Below are 22,134 nucleotides of genomic sequence, written 5' to 3'. Positions count from 1 at the left end.
AATCCTTGTGTTTAAATAACATCACATTTTAAAGGTCTCCCTCTCTCTATATAAAAGGTTAATATGCAAAGTGTCTCCTCAGGAGTTCAACTGCTCACCATGGCGTACGCCGACCGCCAGGGGGCAGTGCGGAATGAAGGAAGGCCCCACCAGGCAGCCAAAAGGCCCCAATAGGCCCTAATCACTGGCCAGGACTAGGGACCCTACCTGTGCACAAATTTCGTGCACCGGGACTCTAGTAATATATATTTGCCAGTACAGGCACCATATTTTTTTGAAAAGATTACAAGAAACTATTAACTGTGTTTCCTGAGGAGGGAATGGAGATGGGAGATTTTGTGTTTATCTTACTATTTCAACTTTCTTGACATGAATACTTACTACTTTTAAAAAATGTATTTTTACTGATTTCAGAGAAGAAGGGAGAGGGAGAGAAAGAAACATCAATGATGAGAATCACTGATTGGCTGACTTATGCATGCCCCCTACTGGGTAAACACCTGCAACCTGGACATGTACCCTGACCAGAAATTGAACCATGACCTCCTGGTTAATAGGTTGACACTCAACCTCTGAGCCACACTGGCAGGATATTACTTTTTTTTTTTAAGGCAGAATATCTACATGGTAGGATTACAGAGCATTTTATTGTCTTTATATTTCTGTCTTAAAAAGAAAGAATATATATATTTTATTTTATTTTTAAATATATTTTTATTGATTTTTTTACAGAGAGGAAGGGAGAGAGATAGAGAGCTAGAAACGTCGATGAGAGAGAAACATCGACCAGCTGCCTCTTGCACACCCTCTACTGGGGATGTGCCCGCAACCAAGATACATGCCCTTGACCGGAATCGAACCTGGGACCTTTTAGTCTGTAGACAGACGCTCTACCACTAAGCCAAACCGGCTTCGGCAAGAAAGAATATATTTTATTGCATGATCAAATCCTAGCCTGTAAATCAATAGTTTATTAGTCTTAAAATTGTTAGAGACAGGGTCTGGAATAGTCCTGGCAAAGAAATATCAATAGCACACTACCACACTGTTAGCTTTTAACTGAAGGAACAAAGATCTGTCAATTAGCAGGGGGGACAGTCCTGGCCCAGGCTGCCAAGCAATTGTAAATTTGCCATTACAAATGCATAAGATACTGGTAGCACAGAGCTCAACATCTCAGTCCTCTGGAGCCCTATCCATGGGGCCCTCAGTAGCACGGGCTAAGGCTGCATGAGGGGTAAGTCAAACTTCTCTTTATGGATGCGGGAGCACCAGGACCACATTAATATCTGTGTAAAACAGGAGGGAATCCATTCTGGCATCCATCGCTGAGATGAGGTATCCACCTGTTCTGAAAGATGTTAACCAAAGATTGGCAACACCATCCGTCCCCAGAATGAATTAAAGTTCAGTAGCCCTTGTTTCTGCATATATATGAAGACTTTCAGAGTCCAATGCTGTACTAGTTAATCCATTATGACGAACTCTAGGTTCTGGAAACAAAATGCAAAACTGGAGAACTTAAGAGCAACACGTAAGTGTTGTTAACTAAAGTCGGCTGCTTAGAAGAGAATGGCTAACCCATCTCCTGTCTAGATTCTACCTTTAGCTTATTTAAATAGTTCAAGGTATTTTTAGAGAACAAATTCTGGTGGTGGTTTTAACATGTTTCACTACCACAGGAATCAGAAGTGCAACAGCCTGGGCAGGTTCTCAGGTTCTACTTCTTCTTCCTCCTTTTCTAAATTCTCTTTTTCTAAGGGAGGTCTGAGTCATTTGTAGGCAGATAGTCATCTGATTTAATGTTTACTGAATTTAGTTAACTACTGCTTCAAATTGCCATGGGTCAGTCTCAGTTTTCCCCGAATCAGGAAACATCTGCATCAATGCAAAATGCTTTAGCACTGGGGACCACTTGTGATGCTGCCTGAAAACTATTAACAGCTTTGTGGCCACATCCATCCCTCACCAGATGAGGGCTGTGGGTACCTCGCAGGCTACTCCTCCCCTCTTCACCAACATTTAAAATACAAGTCTCTGGACTGAGGTTACAACATCTGTATTTAACTGAAAGGCGTGGGCCACTTACGTTTGCTTCCCGTATGTACTGCAAGAAATAGACGACGCCCAATTTGCAGAGCGCTAGGAAGACTGGTACCTGTGCATCTGGGCTTGCTTCGGCTGCCATGTCATAAAAACGCTTTGCAAGGTGAATATCCTATAAGATAAACCCAAATTCATTTCTTGTTAAATTAAAAATAATTGTCTTTTAGTTTATACATTAGGAAAATGTATCTTATCTTTCAAGTTTCATTTTAAAATTTCCCTTGCCTAAAGAAGAACCCACATTGTAATTGGATAATAGTTCTTTAATTACCTAACAGCTTAATTTGGAAAAAATTTAATTGAAAAATTTTATGAGTTCATTCATGCTCCCCTCCAATCTGACATCCACTTGCGGTGTAGACTTTCAGAGGTAAATGCTGCACCGTCTTACAGCTGCACATTACACTGTTAATCTGGACACTTCCAGGGCTGACCTGTGAGCTGCTAGTTAATTCTGTCCTACTTAAAACTTCAGCCAGCTCCAGGTAGCAGTTTGGAGCAGTGAACTTCAAAATGGAGTAGACAGTCAAGATTTCCCAAAGGACATTGGCAGGGACGCTGTTAAGGCACATCCTGTGTCTCCCTGTCTTAGACAGATTTCTGTGAAGGGCAAAGCAAGTCACAGGTAATTTTGGCACAGGTTGGAGTATTCAGATATATGTAGAATGGGATGATGGGAGTTGTGAAATTTTCATTTACCAACCTTACTTTCATACCCTGACTACTGTCAAAGGATATCAACCGCCTAGAAAAAAATTCCATGAGACATGGGAAAGAAAGGCTAAGCCTTAAAGATTACTTTCCCCCACATATCTAAATATAAACAATTGCTTTCAACTATTCCCTATATGCACCTTGGGTGTGTCACTAGTTGAGAAGAAGGGCACCTTCAAACAACTGTAATAGTATGGTTAGTGTTTTTGATTTAAAAAAATATATATAACATTTTTTTGAACTGCCTTATTTTTCAAGCTCATGGATCAAACTATGTGATAACACAGACTATATGTGTTTGAGTAAATAGGGTAATTAAATTGAAGTTATCAAATATATCCTGAATTATTTATTCCAATTATAACCAATCCTTATCTTATTAATATTTAATATTTTTCTAGTTAACTAGATACTAATTAAATTTTAGTAGTAGGAATGTCTCTTTCATTTAAAAAATAAGAACAAAATGGGAAAAGGTCATTATGATGTCTTATAAAAATGAATGGATTTACTGTTATTTTTACATGTAATTATTCTTAAAAGTTGAATCCTAGAGTTCCTTCTCATCACTTTGATGCCTTTTATCACATTCTTTTTTTCTGTAAGAATTTAGATAACCTATACATCCTATTACATTACATATTAAATGAGATGAGAAAAGCACACTGATTAGGTTCTTGTTTTCTAACCTATTATAAAAGTAATATCAGAGTTATATGACTTTAGTCTTAATTCCTAGGTGTATTTTACAAAGGTCACAACTTACACGTGATTTTTATATTAATCATCATACAATTAGTATGCATTTCAATGGGAATACAGGACTAAAAATATGAATTCAGGGAGAAAAGAAAAAGATGCAATATGCAATTTAAAGAATTTACTACATATTTTTTTAAATTAATAATGGGCATCTCAAATTATTTAGACATTATATTAAAAATGATCTTTTTTAAAATAGCTAGAACTTAGACCCTTTGAAACTTATGTTGAGAATTTTTATTTATTTATTTAATTTCAGAGAGGAAGGGAAAGGGAGACAGAAACATCAATGATGAGAAAGAATCATCAAATAGATGCCTCCTATTCACCCCCACTGGAAATTGAGCCAGCAATCTGGTATGTGCCCTGACTGGGAACTGAAGCCTGACTTCCTGATTCATAGATCTGGCTCAACCACTGAACCATGCTGGCTGGACTATGACGTAAAAAAATTAAAAAAAAAATATATATATATATATTACTGATTTTTTACAGAGAGAAAGGGAGAAGGAGAGAGCTAGAAACATCAATGAGAGAGAAACACTGACCAGCTGCCTCCTGTACACCCCTAACCAGGAATGTGCCCGCAACCAAGGTACATGCCCTTGACTGGAATCGAACCCGGGACCTTTCATTCTGCAGGCTGATGCTCTATCCACTGAGCCAAACCAGTTTTGGCTTATGATGTAAAATTTTAAATGCCAACTTAAAAATGCACAAGATGATATTAATTTTTCAAAAATTTTAAGGGTACATGGGCAAAACTTAAGACCATGGGTCTAAAGACTGTTAGACTTCACTAGGAAGGCTTAAGAATCAGAAATAAGGGGAAGGGAGTGGAGGACTCACTGTGGTACAATGGAAACTAATCCTAATATATAAAAACCCAGGGTCTGTAATGACCAAAGGCTTGACCAACCAGAAGTCAGTCCTGCAGTCCTACTGTGAGCACAGCGACCCAACACTGACTGCCCAGGGGGCTGTGGATCAGGCCCAGAGAGAAACCTGGAGAAGCAGGGTCTGATCCATAGCCTCCGTGGCAGCTGTTCATCAGCCCTTGCCTCTCTCTTTCTCTCCAGGGCTTCGTGGGGGCTGCTGATCAGCCCCACTTCTCTGATCAGGCCCGGAGACACTGAATGGCATAGAAACTGACCAATCAGAACCAAATCTGGGAGAACTGTGAGGAGCCAATGGCTGCCTAGGAGGCAGAGCTTTTGAGGCCGACTGGCATTAAAACCGACCAATCAGAACAAAATCTGGGTGAAGTGTGAGAAGCCAAAGGCTGCCTAGGAGGCAGAGCTTTTGATGCTGACTGGCATAGGAACTGACCAATCAGAACCAAATCTGGGTGAAGTGAGAGGAAACAGTGGCTGCTGAGGAGGTAGAGCTTTTGACTGACAGGCATAGAAAATGACCAATCAGCCAAAACCGGTTTGGCTCAGCAGTAGAGCGTCGGTCTGCGGACTGAAAGGTCCCAGGTTCGATTCCGGTCAAGGGCATGTACATTGGTTGCGGGCACATCCCTGGTAGAGGGTGTGCAGGAGGCAGCTGGTCGATGTTTCTCTCTTATTGACGTTTCTAGCTCTCTATTCCTCTCTGTAAAAAATCAATAAAATATATTAAAAAAAAAAAAAAAAAAAAAGAAAAGAAAGAAACTGACCAATCAGAACCTAATCCGGGTGAATTTTGAAGGCAGAACCTAAGGTGGGGGGTGAGGAGGGTTTTAAGGGCAACAATTGTTTGGTGTAAGGTGTAAGAAAGCAGTTCAATTTTTTTAATAACTGGTTTAGCAGTACAGTGCATATGGCTGGCTATCAGTCCAGATATGAGGATTATGTATTTTTGTCTGCCAAGAGTATTTCCTCCTGCTAAAAAAAGCTTTCCCCCCTCATTTAAGCAATCCTATCCTATATAATCTATCTATACTACTAAAAGGGTAATATGCTAATTAGGCTGGGCTGACCAGCCATCTTCCAACATTCGACTTCCTTCCTGACAAAGCCATGGTGGTGGGGGCTGAGGCAGAGAGGGCAGTTGGGGGTGAGATCAGGCCAGCAGGGGAGGACAGTTGCGGGTGAGATCAGGCCTACAGGGGAGGGCAGTTAGGGGCAATCAGGCAGACAGGCAGGCAGAGGCACATAGGGGCAATCAGGCAGGTAGGCAGAGAGATTAGGGGCGATCAGTAAGGCAGGCAGGTGAGAGATTAGGAGCCAGTGGTCCCAGATTGGGAGAGGGATATCTGACTGCCAGATCGTGCCTAAACCAGCAGTCGGACATCCCCTAAGGGGTCCCTGATTGGAGAGGATGCAGGCATGAATTTCGTGAACTGGGCCACTAGTCCTAAATAATAAAAGCTTAATATACTAAGTGTCCAGTCATCTGATCATCCATTCAACCAATCAAAGTATAATATGCTAATGATATGCTAAGGCTGCTCAACCGCTCACTATGACATGCACTGACCACCAGGGGACAGACACCCTGCTGCTAGGGTCTGACTGAAGGGGACTGAGCAAGATGGGCCAGACACACCCTGGAGCCCTCTCTCAGTCCCTCTCCGACCCTGATCATGCTCTGGTGGGGCCCTCAGCTTGGCCTTCGGCCTCTAGTAATATGGAACCCCCTCAGGGGATATCAGAGAGCCCAATCCCTCAGGCCAGGCCGAGGGACCCCACTGGTGCATGTTTGTGCACCAGGCCTGTAGTAGAAAATAATATTGAATGTAATGGTAATTAATAAAGCATTTTTTTAATTGAAAAAGAATCAGGAATAAGTTTATCAATTGCAATCATCTTAATTCATTTCAAAATAATTTAGAAGCAATAGAATTAGTCTGATTATGGTTGGACAGTTTCTCAAATGAGGAGTTATCAGAAGAAGCTGCACTGCCTTTCTGTTTTCATGAATCTGTTTTTGGCTTAATATTCTAAATATAAGAGTGTAGATATCAATATGTGTGCATGCTGGAAGATGAGAGAGATGGGGGGGGATATTGTGAAATATTTCAAAACTGCCTCACAATTTAGTATCTAAAATCTGAGCACATTCCAAAGAAAGCCTACTTTCTATAAAAATGCAGACCTTTCCCCCAAATCACAGTTTGTATTATTCAGACATTAATTTGATGTGCTGCTTACCTGTTTAATGCCTAGTCCTTTCTCATGCATATATCCCAGATTAAACATAGCCTGTGCGCTGTGTTGTTGCTCAGATGCTAGGCGATAATGAATAAACGCAGTCTCGTAATCCACATCGGTGCCAAATCCATAGAAATGGTAGTCTCCAAGCTTAATTCTAGCCACAGTATAGCCTTAAACAAAAGTTAAATGCAAAATTGCCAATAAAGTGTTTAAAACAGACCACACTGTTATTTCTCTTCCTGTTAACATGATTATATAAAACAGAATTTTAATTTGTAGTACACAAATTTTACAATCAACCCTTTAGCTAAGCTATAAGTTCAGTAAGAATTTAAATTAGAACTACTCTTCTGAAGAGGGCTTTGTAAGTCAAGGAGAGGTAGAATAAGGTAGGTGGCAACACTCCCCCCCCCCCCCCCCATGTCTCCAATAATATTTTTTTTAAAAAAAATACTTATTTTTATTGATTTCAGAAAGGAAGGGAAAGGGAGAGATAGAAACATCAATGATGAGAATCATTGATGGGCTTGCTTCCTGCACACCCCCTAGTGGGGACTGAGCCCACAACCTGGGCATGTGCCCTTGAACAGAATCAAACTTGGGACCCTTCAGTCCACAGGCTGATGTTCTCTATCCACTGGCCAAACCAGCTAGGGCTATTATTTTTTGTGTGTTTTTTTTTAAAGTATTTTTTAAAAGAATATGTTTTTATTCAGAGAGGAAGGGAGAAGGAGAGAGAGAGAGAGAAACATAAATGATGAGAGAGAATCATTAATTGGCTGCCTCCTGCACGCTTCCCACTGGGGATAGAGCCTACAACCCAGGCATGTGCCCTTGACCTGAATCGAATCCAGGACCTTTCAGTCCACAGGTCAACGCTCTATCCACTGAGCCAAACCAGCTAGGCTCCAATAATATTCTTTAAAAGATCATGCTCTATTCTATGATGTCATTTACATTTTAAAATTGTTTAACTGGAACTTTGTTTATGCTTGAAGAAGGGATGATAGGCACACAATGTGGAGAGTAGTTTGTGAGAGAAAAAGTCAAGTGAAAAATTAGAGAAAGGTTTAAACCTTTTTGGGTTTGTACTAATATTCTCTTGTATATTCTATTCAATTTACATTTACACAATATACCGGGTTCAAACTAAAAACCAGAGAGAAAATCATAGCATGACTTAAATGTCTAGTAAAAACAACTTAAAATTCTGTTTAGAAGCCCTGGGACTAGAATTTCCATTTAAAAAATAAATACCAATCACGAAGCTAACAAGTTAACCAACAGTATCTCTACTTAATTTTAAGGTGATAAATGACAGGACTTAATTTTTATGGGAGATTTAAAAAAACACCCCCTAAAAAAACAAAATAAAAAGAGGTTTCTGGGTGAAACTCCTATCCTTTAGGATGAACCAACCGCTCACCTTGCGAGGCAGCCCTGTTCCAGTGCAGCAAGGCTCTGGGGTAGGTTTCGTTCTCACCTACAATGGTGGCTTCTCCTGTAGGGAAAGAGGTAACACAAACCAGGCAGTTAGGGAAAGGCTCTAGACTTTTAGGTTTCATTTTCAAGCTATAATGAGTATGTGGAGCATAACTGAAATAAGAACTGGAATGTAACAAATAATAAATGGGAAATATATTGTATTAAAATTAAACAAGTAGTAGAATAAAATACTGAGTTCCAAGGAATCACTGCATTTAGGACAACGTTACGTCCTGAAACATGTTTTATCCACAGAACCAATGAGAATGCGTACTCTAGCCCACTCTGGGGATCTATATAAGCTGGAAAAACAATATTTTGTATCTGCTGTATTGTAAAAATGTATTTGCTGAAAGCAGCAGTCAATTTTACGATGAATGTCAAATCTATTTCTACTGTCAACTCTATAAATAAAACTAAGTTGGATGTCTGAGAGATCTGAAGTAAAATAACTTAAACGAGGGACAAGTTCTATTTACAGCAACAAAGAACATTCTTTCTGGCTTTTCCTTTTAGACAGGTAAGCTGATGTGAGTCCTTGCATTGGGAACCCGAGGCAGCACTCCGATGAACCTTACTCTGGTCGAGGATGAAGGCGGCGTTGCTCTGTGCCACTTCGTAGCCCTGCTCGGCCAGCAGGAGGTACTGGATCACGGCCGCGTTGTAGTCGCCGTCTTTATAGCTGTTATAGGCAGTCATAAGCCTCTCGGACCAGCGGCCCCGTTCGCACACATTCTTAAACAACTGTGAGAACAGGGAAGAAAAAAGAAAAAATGAACAAAAGAATAAGAAAGATACGCTATAAAATCATTTTTCACATTAGCCACGTGAATGTTAAGCTCGCTCTTTCAATGTCCGGTAATTTTACTGAATATACTTAAAAGTCTGGGATATATATTTGAAGCTTTCACTTAAATCTTTAGAATAGGTTATACAAATAATAGCAAACAATTATATACCACTGACACTGGTCAGACACTGTTCTACACTGTTTCCCCGAAAATAAGACAGTGTCTTATATTAATTTTTTTTCTCCCAAAGTTGCGCTAGGTCTTATTTTCAGGGGATGTCTTATCTTTCCATGAGCTAGGTCTTATTTTTGGAGGATGTCTTATTTTCGGGGAAACACGATAGTGATTTATGTATAACACGTATATTAACTCACTTACCCCTCCCATGGAGTCCACGCTATAAGGTGAGTCCTATTAAAAGCTACATTTTACAAGCAAGGAAACTGGATCAGAGGAAGCTTTAGAAACTCTGTAAGCATATATCAATGTCACTCTGAAGTGCCAATCAGGAGATATTAGCACCCCCTTTTGTAACATTCATTTAGCATCCTACCTATCTTTTTTGACACTATGTCTCAGATACTGTCTTAGGTGCTAGAGACAGCAGACATAGTATCTTCTCTTATTAACACTGATTCCAATAGGGAGGGTAAATGAAATAAGAGTCATGGCCCCACACAGACCCAGTCTTTCCTTAATATACCAGCAGACTGAATCTGTTTCAACTCTAGAAGAAATCACACAAGAAAACAACAATTAAAACAGTAGACTTTTTGTCCGGCTGGCGTGGCTCAGTGGTTGAGCGTCAACCTATAAACCAGGAGGACACTGTTCGATTCCTGGTCATGCCCGGGTTGTGGGCTCAATCCTCTGTGTATGGCATGCAGGAGGCAGCTGATCAATGATTCCTCTCATCATTGATATTTCTCTCTCTCTCTCCCACTTCCTTCCTCTCTGAGATCAATAAAAATATATTAAACAAACAAAAAAAGAACAGTAGACTTTCCGACTGAGAAAATTAATTTCCTGTACAGAAGTTGGTAGAAGAGCCCTCACCTCCACCGCATTGTGGCAGGATCGCATCACACCTGTGCCGCTGGCGTGCATCTGTGCGAGGTTATAGAAAGCCAAGATGTGGCCTCCCTGAGAAGCTAAGTTAAAATACTTCAAGGCCTGTTTATAATCCCTCTTGACTCCAATGCCATCTGTAAGGAAAATCACATGAAAGGTCAGGAACAGTCTCAAGTAAGATTCAGCTGAAATATCAGAGAAGGAAAGGAATAAAACAAAATAAAATTCAGAATGGTTACTCAGGAAAAATGTAAATCCTATTAATACAGATCTGTACATTAATATATATTAACAGAATTTCCAATAAAAAAGCAAGATGCACAAATCACTGAATTGGGAGAACATGAATCAGCCAGTATTTAGCACTCTCATTTCCATAACATAGTGACATCTAGTGGAAAAAGGTACTTTACATCTTGGTGTGTTCATCATTGATCCCACCGTTACTTACTATAGTACATGGAGCCAAGCTGCAGCTGCCCATCCACCCAGCCTTGCTCAGCAGCTTTCTGGAAATACTTCAGTGCCAAATCATAATTCTGTAATAAAAGATTATCTCATCACACAATCACATGATGAGAAAGCTCAAAAGGCTAACATACTCAAAAGTCAGATTAATTTATTAAAAATAATTAATAAAGCACACAAAATAGTCTCAGAGCCATTAAAAGAAATACCTTCCAATTTTTTTTTTATTGATTTTTTTACAGAGAGGAAGAGAGACGGATAGAGAGTTAGAAACATTGATGAGAGAGAACCATCAACTAGCTGCCTCCTTCACACCCCCTACGGGGATTGTGCCTGCAACCAAGATACATGCCCTTGACTGGAATAGATTCTGGGACCTTTCAGTCTGCAGGCGGACGCTCTATCCACTGAGCCAAACCGGTTTCGGCACCTTCCAATTTTTACTAACAGATAATAATAGACTTGAAGTCACAGGGAAATTATATTTAAGATGTTGAAGAAAAGCAAATCAAGTTTTTGTGAGACAATTTGCATGTTGGCTCTTGGAAAGCATAAACACCAGCAGTGAAACACAAGGACAGGATTTAAGATAGGGGTGTCGAACTCAATCAGAGAAGGGGCCAAAATCTAAAATCCAGCCTAAATCGCGGGCTGAATGGTTTACTGAACAGTCATAAACTGACAATGTCATAAACTGACAGCGGAGTGCAGTGATGACAGCGCGGTGCGGGCCACATTGCAAGGCCTGGCCGGCTGGATTTGGCCCGCGGGCCTTGTGTTTGACACATATGATTTAAGAAACAGTTGTATCTTTTCTGTTAACCAACCAATTCTTTTTAAACCTCAATTCTTCCAATATTAAATAAGGGTAATTATCCTCTTCTTATTCATTCTTTCCCTGTGTTCATAGTGAACACTATGTGATCATTAAATTTCAAATAACATGTATCCACAAAGATAAATTAAAACAAAGATCACTATGGAACTTCAGTTTCCTAAAACGACTAAAGGAATAAAAATGAGACCACATTACTGTTTCTTATGCTAGGGAATGCCTACAGATTAGAATCCCAAACCTAGCTCTTAGTTTCAGGCCCAAATAAAAAGAACATATTCCTTAGAGATATCCTACAGAAAAAGGGGATAGCAAGGAGACTGCAGGGCATCCCACCACAGGAAGTAGCACAGAAGAATGAGAACAATGGCTCAGGAAAACCAAGAAGTCCTTGCAGGCACAGAACTCCAGGGAAGAAAGAGCTCATAATATACAACCAAAAAATGTCAGCTGGAGTTGACATTCAGGAGGTTTCTGGGTGACTCATATTGAGCAGTTTCATGAGTCAGAACCCGACTTTTCTGAGCTAATGAGTGAGTGGTAGCAGCTCATATAGTTCATTTTTTGGAAAACCTTGGCAGTGCAGCGAAGGGCTGCAGAGAAAAGAGGTAGTGGCTAGAAGGGCAAAGGGTAGAACAGAATGGGAGTCAGAGCCCTCTAAATGGGAGAGACCTGAGCATTTTCTTAGGTTTGAGTGAAGAAGTACAAGTCTAGGTGAGATGGAAGAGTAGACAGGGCAGAGAGCATTGGTGGGAGGATGAGAAACAGCTTCACATCTTCAGGAGAAGGTGCCAGAGCCAGAGCCATTCTAACAAGGCAGTTGGTACAGCGAGTACAGGGTGAAGGATGGTAAGGACAATAGGAAACAGTTTAGGTTTGGTTATAATGAAATGGCCTGCCCGGGCTGGCTGGGAGCTAGTTAAGGAATACTTCCCTACCTCTCCAACTAACTCCTTGTTAGAATGTTAGATGGGAAACTTACAACTTGAACTCCTCTCCCGTAGAGGTAAGCCATTCCAAGCCCACTCTGTCCAACTGGGTTGCCCTGCAAGCCAGAGACAAAAGAGTGAAAGAATTAATTACAAAGTAGGCAAGACTAAATGCCTGCAAAAGAAACTATTTACAAGCATGTTCCAAACCCGTATTAGCACTTTTCAATTCAAAACAAAATTTTCTCCTTCCCATCAAGCTAAACAAATTATTGCCTTTTAGGTATTTGGGGTTTTTAAAAAATTTTCTGAAAAAGAGTAAATAGTAAATTCATTTAGGATTAAATTTTCATGAGTTACCTTATGACCATCTGTTCCATGAATTTATGATATAAAACATACGTATTTCATCTTTTTAAAAAATATATATATTTTATTGATTTTCAACAGAGAGGAAAGGAGAAGAATAGAGAGCTAGAAACGTCGATGAGAGAGAAACATCGACCAGCTGCTTCCTGCACAGGTCAGCAGCTTTCTTAAAGTAGTGAAGGGCTGTCTCATTACTCTGAGGCACAATATCACTTCCCTCTGAGTACATCTGGAGATGTGCACGCAACCAATGTACATGCCCTTGACCAGAATCGAACCTGGGACCCTTCAGTCTGCAGACCAACGCTCTATCCACTGAGCCAAACCGGTTTTGGCCATAGTATTTCATCTTTTAAAGACTAAAAACAGATCACTTTTTTGGGTGGTTTTAATTAGTAACCTTCTTCCTCAAACAAGAAGGAAGACTCCATGGGGTATAGTCAACAACCATGTAATAACAGCAATATGGGAGATTAGGCGGCAAATAAATGCTTAAGATTATTGGAGTGTCGAAAACCAAAGGTAATCATTGTTTTGAAACTTTAAAAAGAAAAACCTAGAATTTACCTAAACTTAGAGGGATAAAAGCATCTTCAAAAAGTGGCACAGCACTCCTTTGGAAAATGCTCAACTGACACTTAGATCTACAGTAACAGATAGTTGGCAAAGAGATATGTGTATGGTACACACCGGAGGCATATAGGGTCTTAAGTATTCATAGGTTGGTTTCTTTGCACCAGAGAATGCCTGAATTATATACTGTTAATATCAAAATTATCCAATTGTGTAAGTTTTAAACTTCACGTTGCAACACAGATAAGGAAAATTATGTAGCTTTCAATTCCATTACTAAAAATCACATTTCCCTGATCAGGACATTTCTCAGTAAAATTTTGAGAGAGGCTTAATATACCATAATCTGGCCCCTAAAAAACTTAGAATTTTCCCCCCCATTCAATTCATTCACATGAACCATATTTACATAAATGCTTTCACTAATTTATGGCATGACGGTCATGACTCATCTTTTAATATAATAAACTTATTTATTAAAATAATAGTAACGTGATACACATTTGAGTACACTGAGTCACAGGTCTTACCATGTCAGCAGCTTTCTTAAAGTAGTGAAGGGCTGTCTCATTACTCTGAGGCACAATATCACTTCCCTCTGAGTACATCTGGAAAACAGATCCCAATTTTATTGTGAGGTGTAATCCTCTCTCCAGTTACACTGTTCTCCTATCTCATCTCATTCTGGTTTTTGTTAGATCTCATGAAATCTTTTAACAAAATTAGAATTCCCCAAAGGATATTTTAGAGTTAAAAACAAAACTTGAAAAGTAGACATTTTTATATTATTATATACTCTGTCATATCAAATTTATGATTTACCTAATGACCATCTTTCCATGAACTTAATATCCTATATAATAAAAGCCTAAAATGCAAATTGACCAAATGGGCAGAATGACCCGCGGAACAACCGGTTGCTATAACACACAATGACCATCAGGGGAAAGACGCTCAACGCAGGAGCTGACCCCACTGTTTTGGCCCTAGGCCAGCCAAGGTGGGTGCCAAAGGGGCCCCTGATCACTCTGCTGGTTGTACCACAGAACAGCCCTGATCTAGGGACCCTACCCATGCACAAATTTTGTGTACCTGGCCTCTAGTAAATATATAAATACATAAATATATAAATCAACTTATAGGTTAATCTCAGGAGAAGAAATCTTTAACCCCCAGAGGAATCTATTTTCTCAATCTATCCCGGGCGGTTAACTGGGCTGACACATTGCTTGGGATCAGTGATTAAACGAGGAAAGGAAGGCTATCAGCAATGTCCTTTCCTTTCTCCTCTACCACTACTTCGCCCAGGCTAAGAGCAAAGGTAGTCAAAACTCAGAAAAAGGAACAACTGGTTATTTTAAAAGGTATCAAGCATCAAATGATTAAAGTCTCAGGGATCATGATAAGGGACAAAGAGAAAGAACAGAATGACCTATACTGTTTTTATCCACATACACATTAACGACAAAGACATCATTTTTGAGATAGGATTAGTTAGTAATTAGATCAAAGACTGAAAGGGCTCAAGTTAAAAATTATTTAAAAATATATATATTTTATTGATTTTTTTACAGAGAGGAAGAGAGAGGGATAGAGAGTTAGAAACATCGATGAGAGAGAAACATCGATCAGCTGCCTCTTGCACACTCCCTACTGGGGATGTGCCCACAACCAAGGTACATGCCCTTGGCCGGAATTGAACCTGGGACCTTTCAGTCTGCAGGCAGATGCTCTATCCAGTGAGCCAAACTGGTTTCGGCATTTTAAAAAATATATATATTTTACTGATTTTTTACAGAGAGGAAGGGAAAGGGATAGAGAGCTAGAAACATTGATGAGAGAGAAACATCGACCAGTTGCCAATATACATGTCCTTGACTGGAATCGAACCTGGGACCTTTCAGTCCACAGACCGACGCTCTACCACTGAGCCAAACCGGTTTTGGCTCAAGTGAAAAGTTCTTAAATGCTTAACAAGAATCATGAGGAACACCACTATTGTCTAAAATCTAAATGTAAAGTTCTTAGGCCCCAATTAACTAACTGTGATCCTGTGGCAAATACTGATTAGATTTTTTTTTTTTTTTTTGGAAAAAACCTTTGCGATATATTCTATCTGAGCCTTCTAACATTAGGATTTGGTTATAGCTGAAAATACTGATTAGTTTACACTAGAATAGCTTTCAAAATAATGAAAAAGGAAGTTAAGAGATTGTGTCATGGCATATGAAATCTACTCATTAAATCTCTAGACTTAAATATCCTCTTGAGAAAAGGACTGCACTGACAGGTGGGTGATGGCTGTCTCATTTAAGTCAATGAAAAGGTCTGCAGACAAATTCCAACCAAATCTAAGTGCCTCTATTTAGCATAGAAGTTAACAGGTAATTATGACAGACTAGTAAAATCCTGCACAGCATCCACTCCTCATCATTATGTATGAGAGGCCCTATCACAAAATTCGTGCAAGAGTAGACCCGACTGCCCCATCCCTCACAGCCCCAGCGTCTGCCTCGGCCCTCGCAGCCCCAGCTTCATCTGGAAGGTCGTCCAGAAGGACGTCCGGACGGTCGTCCCGCTGTTCCGGCCTTTTGGTCAATTTGCATCTAATGTTTTTATTATTTTAGATTATTATTATAGATGATATATGAAAAGTAGGTGCTCAGATAGTAGTGGTTAATTTCAGTGGAAAATTAACATATTGAAGAGCAAATGCTGTTCTATTTAATTCACCTAGGAAACAGCTTCAGATTGGCAATACCTTAGGACAAGACACAGTAACTTTGCCCTGGAAATTTTATTTCCAGTTTGTTATGAGTAAATTGTAGATCTTGAATACAGTATGTACTCACTCTGCAAACACCTCTTGCTATTACACAATAGATTCATGGGATGTACAGTACCTTTCCCAAGAAGGCCATCGCATGTGAATTGCCAGCATTCGCTGCTAAATTGAAGTAGTCAAACGCTCTCTGTGAGAAAAGAATTTATTAAAATAGTTTTTAATAGAATCTGCCCTTGGCTTTTAACCAAAATAGTTATTTCAGGAACAGTTAAAAAATCTTGTTGCATGGCAGAATCTCAGTTTAAGTAAATGGCAACATGACACCTATTGGTTGCTCCAAGGTACCCACCCACTTCATATTCAATTTATCACTAAGTCCTTTTACCATCAAATCCATTCTGAATTCATCCATCTTCTACCCTCCATTACCACAATTCTAGTCAAAGCTACATTATCTCTCACCTAACTTCTAAAATATTCCCCGACCTCCCTGTTTTTTATTCCTCAGTTATCCAAAGTGACTGTTTTTAAAATCTCTTCATGCTGGTCCTTAAGAGCCCCATACAGTTCTGTAGAAAATACACTGTCATGATTAGGCCCTGCTTATCTCAGTACTGCTCCCTCTTGCTCTCTGCACTCTGGGCATACCAGCCTTGTCCTTCCTGCCTTGGGTCTTATGCACATACTGTTCTTTCTGGCCTGGAATAATTTTACCTCCAGGCTCAACTTAAATGTCACCCATCTCTCTTCAGAGAGAACTGCCACTTCCCATTCAGTAATCTGTTTTTGGACGCTTTCATTTTCCTTAGTAACAACAATCACAATTTATTACATATTTTTGCTATGGTCATTTAAAAAGTAGCAAATGCAAAATAAACAAACAAACAAACAAACAAACAAATAAAAGTATGAAATTCTTCTATTAAAGCTGAAACTCTGTAAGGACTTAAGGATTGAAGTTATTCTGTCCAGCCTTGTATCTGAAATGCCTAGCAGTGAATGGCATATAGTAGGCATGCAAATATTTGTTGAATTAACATGTACTGGGAAAACCTTTTATTCCCTCTTCATATTCTGTAAAATAATTTATTTGTGCAGCTGCTTCACAGGTAAGTGGCATAAACCCCCAAAATACTTCAAAATTTGTTGTGCAAAAGGTATACAGCAAACTTATCCAGAATTCTGCCCTCTTACCTGACGTTTTCATTAAGATTTTATTTGATGCTGCACTGACCTAATGACATACATTTTATATATATATATATATATATATATATATTTTTTTTTTTTTAATTGATTTTTTTTTTTTTTTTTTTTTTTTTTTTTTTTTTTTTTTTTACAGAGACGAAGAGAGAGGGATAGAGAGTTAGAAACATTGATGAGGGAGAATCATCAATCAGCTGCCTCTTGCACAGCCCCTACTGGGGATGTGCCCCCACAACTAAGGTATATGCCCTTGTCCAGAATCGAACCTGGGACCTTTCAGTCCGCAGGCCAATGCTGTATCCACTGAGCCAAACCAGTTTTGGCCTTAAGACAGTAAGAGACTTGTGGAGGCGATTAGCAGGATGGAACTGAGAGAGAGGAAGTGAGTGAGCGCATGAAAGGAGTGTGTGTGGAAGTGTGTGGGGTGTATGAGTGAGTGAGGGAAAGTTAAATCTTGCAGGAGCTGGACGACAGCCTCCCCTTGACAAGGAGAGACTACCACCGCTGAGAGCACTCCCTGGACGGCGGGACTCCAGCACGGAGCCCACGCCATCTTGAACAGCGGCCTTTTTTAGAAACATCAACACCACCACCAAGACAGGCCTTGGAACTGCCCCACGACCCAGCACACACTCTAGCCAATATCCTGCTAGCACAGCTGCAGACCTGTGGACACTGGGATCTCCACTCCAAAGACACACCATTCTGCAGCTATACCCATGAAAAACATACGTGGTGTCAAAACAAGCCAGAGGAAAATCATTTGGGGAAAAACAGAAAAGAAAAAAAAAGAAAAGGGATCCCAAGTCAAATTTATAAAAAATATCTCTTTATTAACTTTTGGTCGAGAATATGTTTGTATATTTTCGAAAACAACCCCGAGACCATGTTGATTCCTGCAACAGAGAGGAACTGACAGGAGTGCCCCAGCCATGAAGACAGAAGACAATCAGTCCAGAGATGGAAGACACTGACAATGCCTTGCCATACCAGCAGACAGGAGCTGTGTGTTGCTAAAGGATGCCCAGGACCAAACCAGAGACGGTTGGACCTGAATCAACACCATTTGTCAACCAACCAGATCTGAAATACCATGGGCTGACATGTACACATAAGGAACTATTTGATATTAAAATTGGAACAAAAAGAACTGTTGGCCCAGAAAGGAACTCACTACAGACTGATTCATTTGCCTCTCAGCATAACCATTATGGCTTGTCTCAGTTTCAGTCATATAAGGGAATTCCTTGTATCACATGATCTATCTAACACATCAAGGAGAAATAATGAACAACATAAATTGATGAACAGAAACAGACCTAGAGACAGAGAAGCAGGGATCAGACTGTCAAAACTCAGAGGGAAAGTACAGGAGGGTGGGGGCAAAGGGGAGAGATCAACCAAAGGACTTGTGTGCATGCATATAAGCCTAACTAGTGGTCATGGACAACAGGGGGTGGGCATACATGGGGAGGGGTTTGGGATGGGAATGGGGGGATGAGGACAATTATGTGACACCATAATTAAAAAAAAAAAAAAGACAATAAGAGTTGTAAAAATGCCATCCAAATTTTTAAAAGCAGATATTTGGCATAGTTGTGTTGATACATCTAATTCTTAAAGTTGACAGGTCATGGTACATGAAGTAACCTTCATTAAAATATTTAACTGGCATGGGAGGAAAACAAAGCTTTTTGAATCTGACAAGCATCATAGAGGAGTTACTATGTGCTAGGCACTGAAAGGTGCTGGGAAAAGAGTGGCAAACAAGGGAGACACAGCCCATGTTTTTTGGAAACAACTTAATTAACTATCTTACATAATTAACTAATTTACAATGGACATGGGCCATAAGGAATACAGATTTTCAGAAATCCTAACTGTGGCACATGACTTATTCCTGGAGTGGGGCTGAGGCCAGAGGAGACATTAGGAGAAAAGATATTGCAGTTGAGCTCTGGAGAATGACAAGGAAATAGCTACATGAAGAAAGGGGTGGAGTAATATTTACTCGAGACAGACCAGCATTCCAGAAGCCCTGAGACAGAGAGGTTCTTGATATTTTCAAAGACCTGAGAAAAGGTCCTCGTGCCTGTGACTGAGAAAGCAAAGGGCTGGTGAGGTTAAACCGGGATGGGAATGGGACCTACGGGGCCATGTTAAAGATTCTGGTCTTTAAGCTACTAGAAACTGTGGACCACTCCAGAGTTTTAAGCAAGGGAGACGTGTGATCAGATGTCTAATTCACCAAGACAGGCTATTGCTCAGGAAATGCAAGCAGTAGATAATTCACACAAGTGACAGGTGTACTGATGGAAGAAAAGGGAAGAGATGGTGACATTTAGAACATGAAGCAGACAAAACTGATGACTGGATATAAATCTATTACCACTGTGCACTCCTAATTCTCATAAACTCAACAATGAATTTTCCTTAGTTCTATAAAATGTTTTCTAATGGGAGTTTTAAGACATACTTCAATCACATACCTATAGAAAAATAGACATTGCTTATGTATTTTTGGCAGTATTAAGAACTAGACTTTAGAACTGATAAAACATTTCCCACTCCTATGAGGTATAATCACATTTTTATTTTTCAGCTTCCTCAGAGGTTAGTTAAATCTTAAAGGTTCATTTGTGATGGCTGTCTTAATAACACAAACTTGAGACTGTCATTGACTTAGCCAGAAATACATCTGAAGAATTATTTCTTGCTACAACAGAAAGTGCAAAACCCCAGGAACAGAAAAGTTACCTGATGATTCTGTTCTACTCCACGCCCTCCGTGCAGGTGCAATTGTCCCAGACCGACCTGAAAATGATTTTTAAAAAAAGAGGAAAAGTCAAGGGTAGCATCTGGAGTGTGATTACCGTTAAATCAACAAGAAAACACTTGGTCATAAAAAGGTTTCTATTTATTACAAAAATTGAAAGATTTAGCCTTACTGCCTGAAGATTTTACGCTATTTTACTAAAAACTAAAAATATCTGCTTTTAATCCAATACTGAATTTGTCATTAATGAATCTACTCTAAAGGAAATACTCAAGAATATTAATCTGAGAGAATTATGATCGAAGATGAGCAAAGGAAACATGAGCAGTTCTGAAGAGCATCTGAAATCCCACATGTCCCTCAGCCTTTTTGTTTCTGGAGAAAGTGGCAGGTTTTGTCCTTGGTGACTCCATGAGGAGCCTCCATCATCACTGTAATGCTGCTCCACTCAAGCAGTTTTCAACTGTGGTGCTCAGCAGTTACCCTGCCAGCTTTTAGGAACCATGAATGTCTAGTCCACATCCCAGATGAATCCAAATGGTATGTCTTGCTGAAACCAGTTTGGCTCAGTGGATAAGAGCGTCGGCCTATGGATTGAAAGGTCCCAGGTTTGATTCCGGTCAAGGGCATGTGCCTTGGTTGCGGGCACATTCCCAGAGGGGGGTGTGCAGGAGGCAGCTGATGGATGTTTCTCTTTCATTGATGTTTCTAACTCTCTATCCCTCTTTCTTCTTCTCTGTAAAAAATCAATAAAATATATATATTTAAAAACAATGATATGTATAGCTAATAATAACGTAGCTAATAACTGCTAAGAGCAATTGTTACTTATAGATATAAATGCTTGCTCCAGAGACTGTAGAACACAATGCATTAAGACAGTACATGAGAAGTTGAAACACATACCTGTGCTTGTACATCACCCTTTTCAGCTAGGAACTGGTAATACTGAATCAAATCTTCTTCTAGCATCCCACTGTTCATTCCTGGGTTTTCCACCTCATCTGGCAGCCGTATTCTCTGCACTACTGAGCCTCCTGTCAGCGAGATATCACTAGCAACTGCAACAGGAAGACAAAGGAATGTCATGGATGAAAGTCAGCAGGAGTGTCCCACAGAGAAAAGTACAATTCGAGTTGCCAAATGTTGACAGATATTATGTTACAGGAAACTGTTCCTATAGTATTCTGTAGATATAAAACAGCAATCTAAAGTAAATTTGGCTTTTTTCTACAAAATACTGAAGAAGTGGAATCCATAGCAAAATTTAAAAAAAGGCAAGTACTTATTAATCAACTAGGGTAGGGGTGGGGAATGTCTAGTCTACGGGTCTAAAATCATTTGATCTGGCCCTGCCAGGGCATGAGGGGTGAGTTAATTAAAGTTTGACCAAAGATAGCAGTCTAATTTTTAAGTTCCTAATTTTGTATGGCCTGTGAATGATGTTATAAATATCCAAATGGCCACTGGCAGGAAAAAAAATCGTCTTTACTCACCCCTGAACTAGGGTAAAGACAATTCTACTTGAAAAGAGCCATTCATGACATTTCAAGTAGTACAATAAAAATAGATGAATATAAAATTAGTTGTTTTATGGGTGTGTTTGTGTTGTTGTTGTTTTTTGTAAGGTGAAAGGCAAAAGCATAGATACCATGGTTGGCCACAAGACGGTAATGAGTCAGCGCGGATTCACAACTCTGGAGGACCCCGATGCCAGCCCAGTAGCGGTAGCCCTGCAACACAGCCTTAGTGAGAAGACGGGCAGTTTATGTGCTTCAGTGCATCCCATTAGAACAAATACTGCTAACCATACTCGGCATGCTATTCTGCTGTCTTCCAGTCCAAGGACACTATCACCCTATTTTTCCTGAGCTTTAGGTCATGAGGCAATTTATTTAGCCATTACAACAAGCAGACTATAAATAACTAAGAACTAGAAAATAAAAAATAAATTTTCTAGAGCAATCGGAATTGATGCAATGAACTTTATGCAGTGTGTGAATTTTATCTATAGGAGAAAATTACTTAAGGTCATGCTTGGAACAGATTTATTCTTATTTTATACACAATTTTAAAAAAGGGTTACTCTTTCAAATTAGCAAAGAAGCAGCAACAAATGAGAAA

General features: G+C 39.7%; 1 protein-coding gene across 1 annotated transcript in view; it reads right to left on the bottom strand.

Annotated features, from left to right (window-relative positions):
- Nucleotides 1–22,134, bottom strand: part of SEL1L (SEL1L adaptor subunit of SYVN1 ubiquitin ligase) — a 55,207-nt gene that overhangs the window by 5,164 nt on the left and 27,909 nt on the right. The window contains exons 9-20 of the mRNA XM_084891546.1: nucleotides 21,662–21,743; nucleotides 20,917–21,071; nucleotides 19,992–20,048; nucleotides 16,147–16,215; nucleotides 13,774–13,851; nucleotides 12,355–12,417; nucleotides 10,521–10,608; nucleotides 10,055–10,203; nucleotides 8,786–8,951; nucleotides 8,149–8,223; nucleotides 6,720–6,892; nucleotides 2,090–2,218 (exon numbers count right to left, since the gene is read on the bottom strand). Of these exons, the coding sequence (XP_084747672.1) occupies nucleotides 2,090–2,218; nucleotides 6,720–6,892; nucleotides 8,149–8,223; nucleotides 8,786–8,951; nucleotides 10,055–10,203; nucleotides 10,521–10,608; nucleotides 12,355–12,417; nucleotides 13,774–13,851; nucleotides 16,147–16,215; nucleotides 19,992–20,048; nucleotides 20,917–21,071; nucleotides 21,662–21,743 (1,284 nt within the window). The remainder of the gene's footprint in view (nucleotides 1–2,089; nucleotides 2,219–6,719; nucleotides 6,893–8,148; nucleotides 8,224–8,785; nucleotides 8,952–10,054; nucleotides 10,204–10,520; nucleotides 10,609–12,354; nucleotides 12,418–13,773; nucleotides 13,852–16,146; nucleotides 16,216–19,991; nucleotides 20,049–20,916; nucleotides 21,072–21,661; nucleotides 21,744–22,134) is intronic.

The sequence above is a fragment of the Pipistrellus hanaki genome (assembly GCF_964339955.1).
Source record: "Pipistrellus hanaki genome assembly, chromosome: 1".
Taxonomy (NCBI): Eukaryota; Metazoa; Chordata; class Mammalia; order Chiroptera; family Vespertilionidae; genus Pipistrellus; species Pipistrellus hanaki.
The sequence above is the reverse complement of the archived record's forward strand: the minus strand, read 5'-3'. Positions and strand labels throughout refer to the sequence as shown.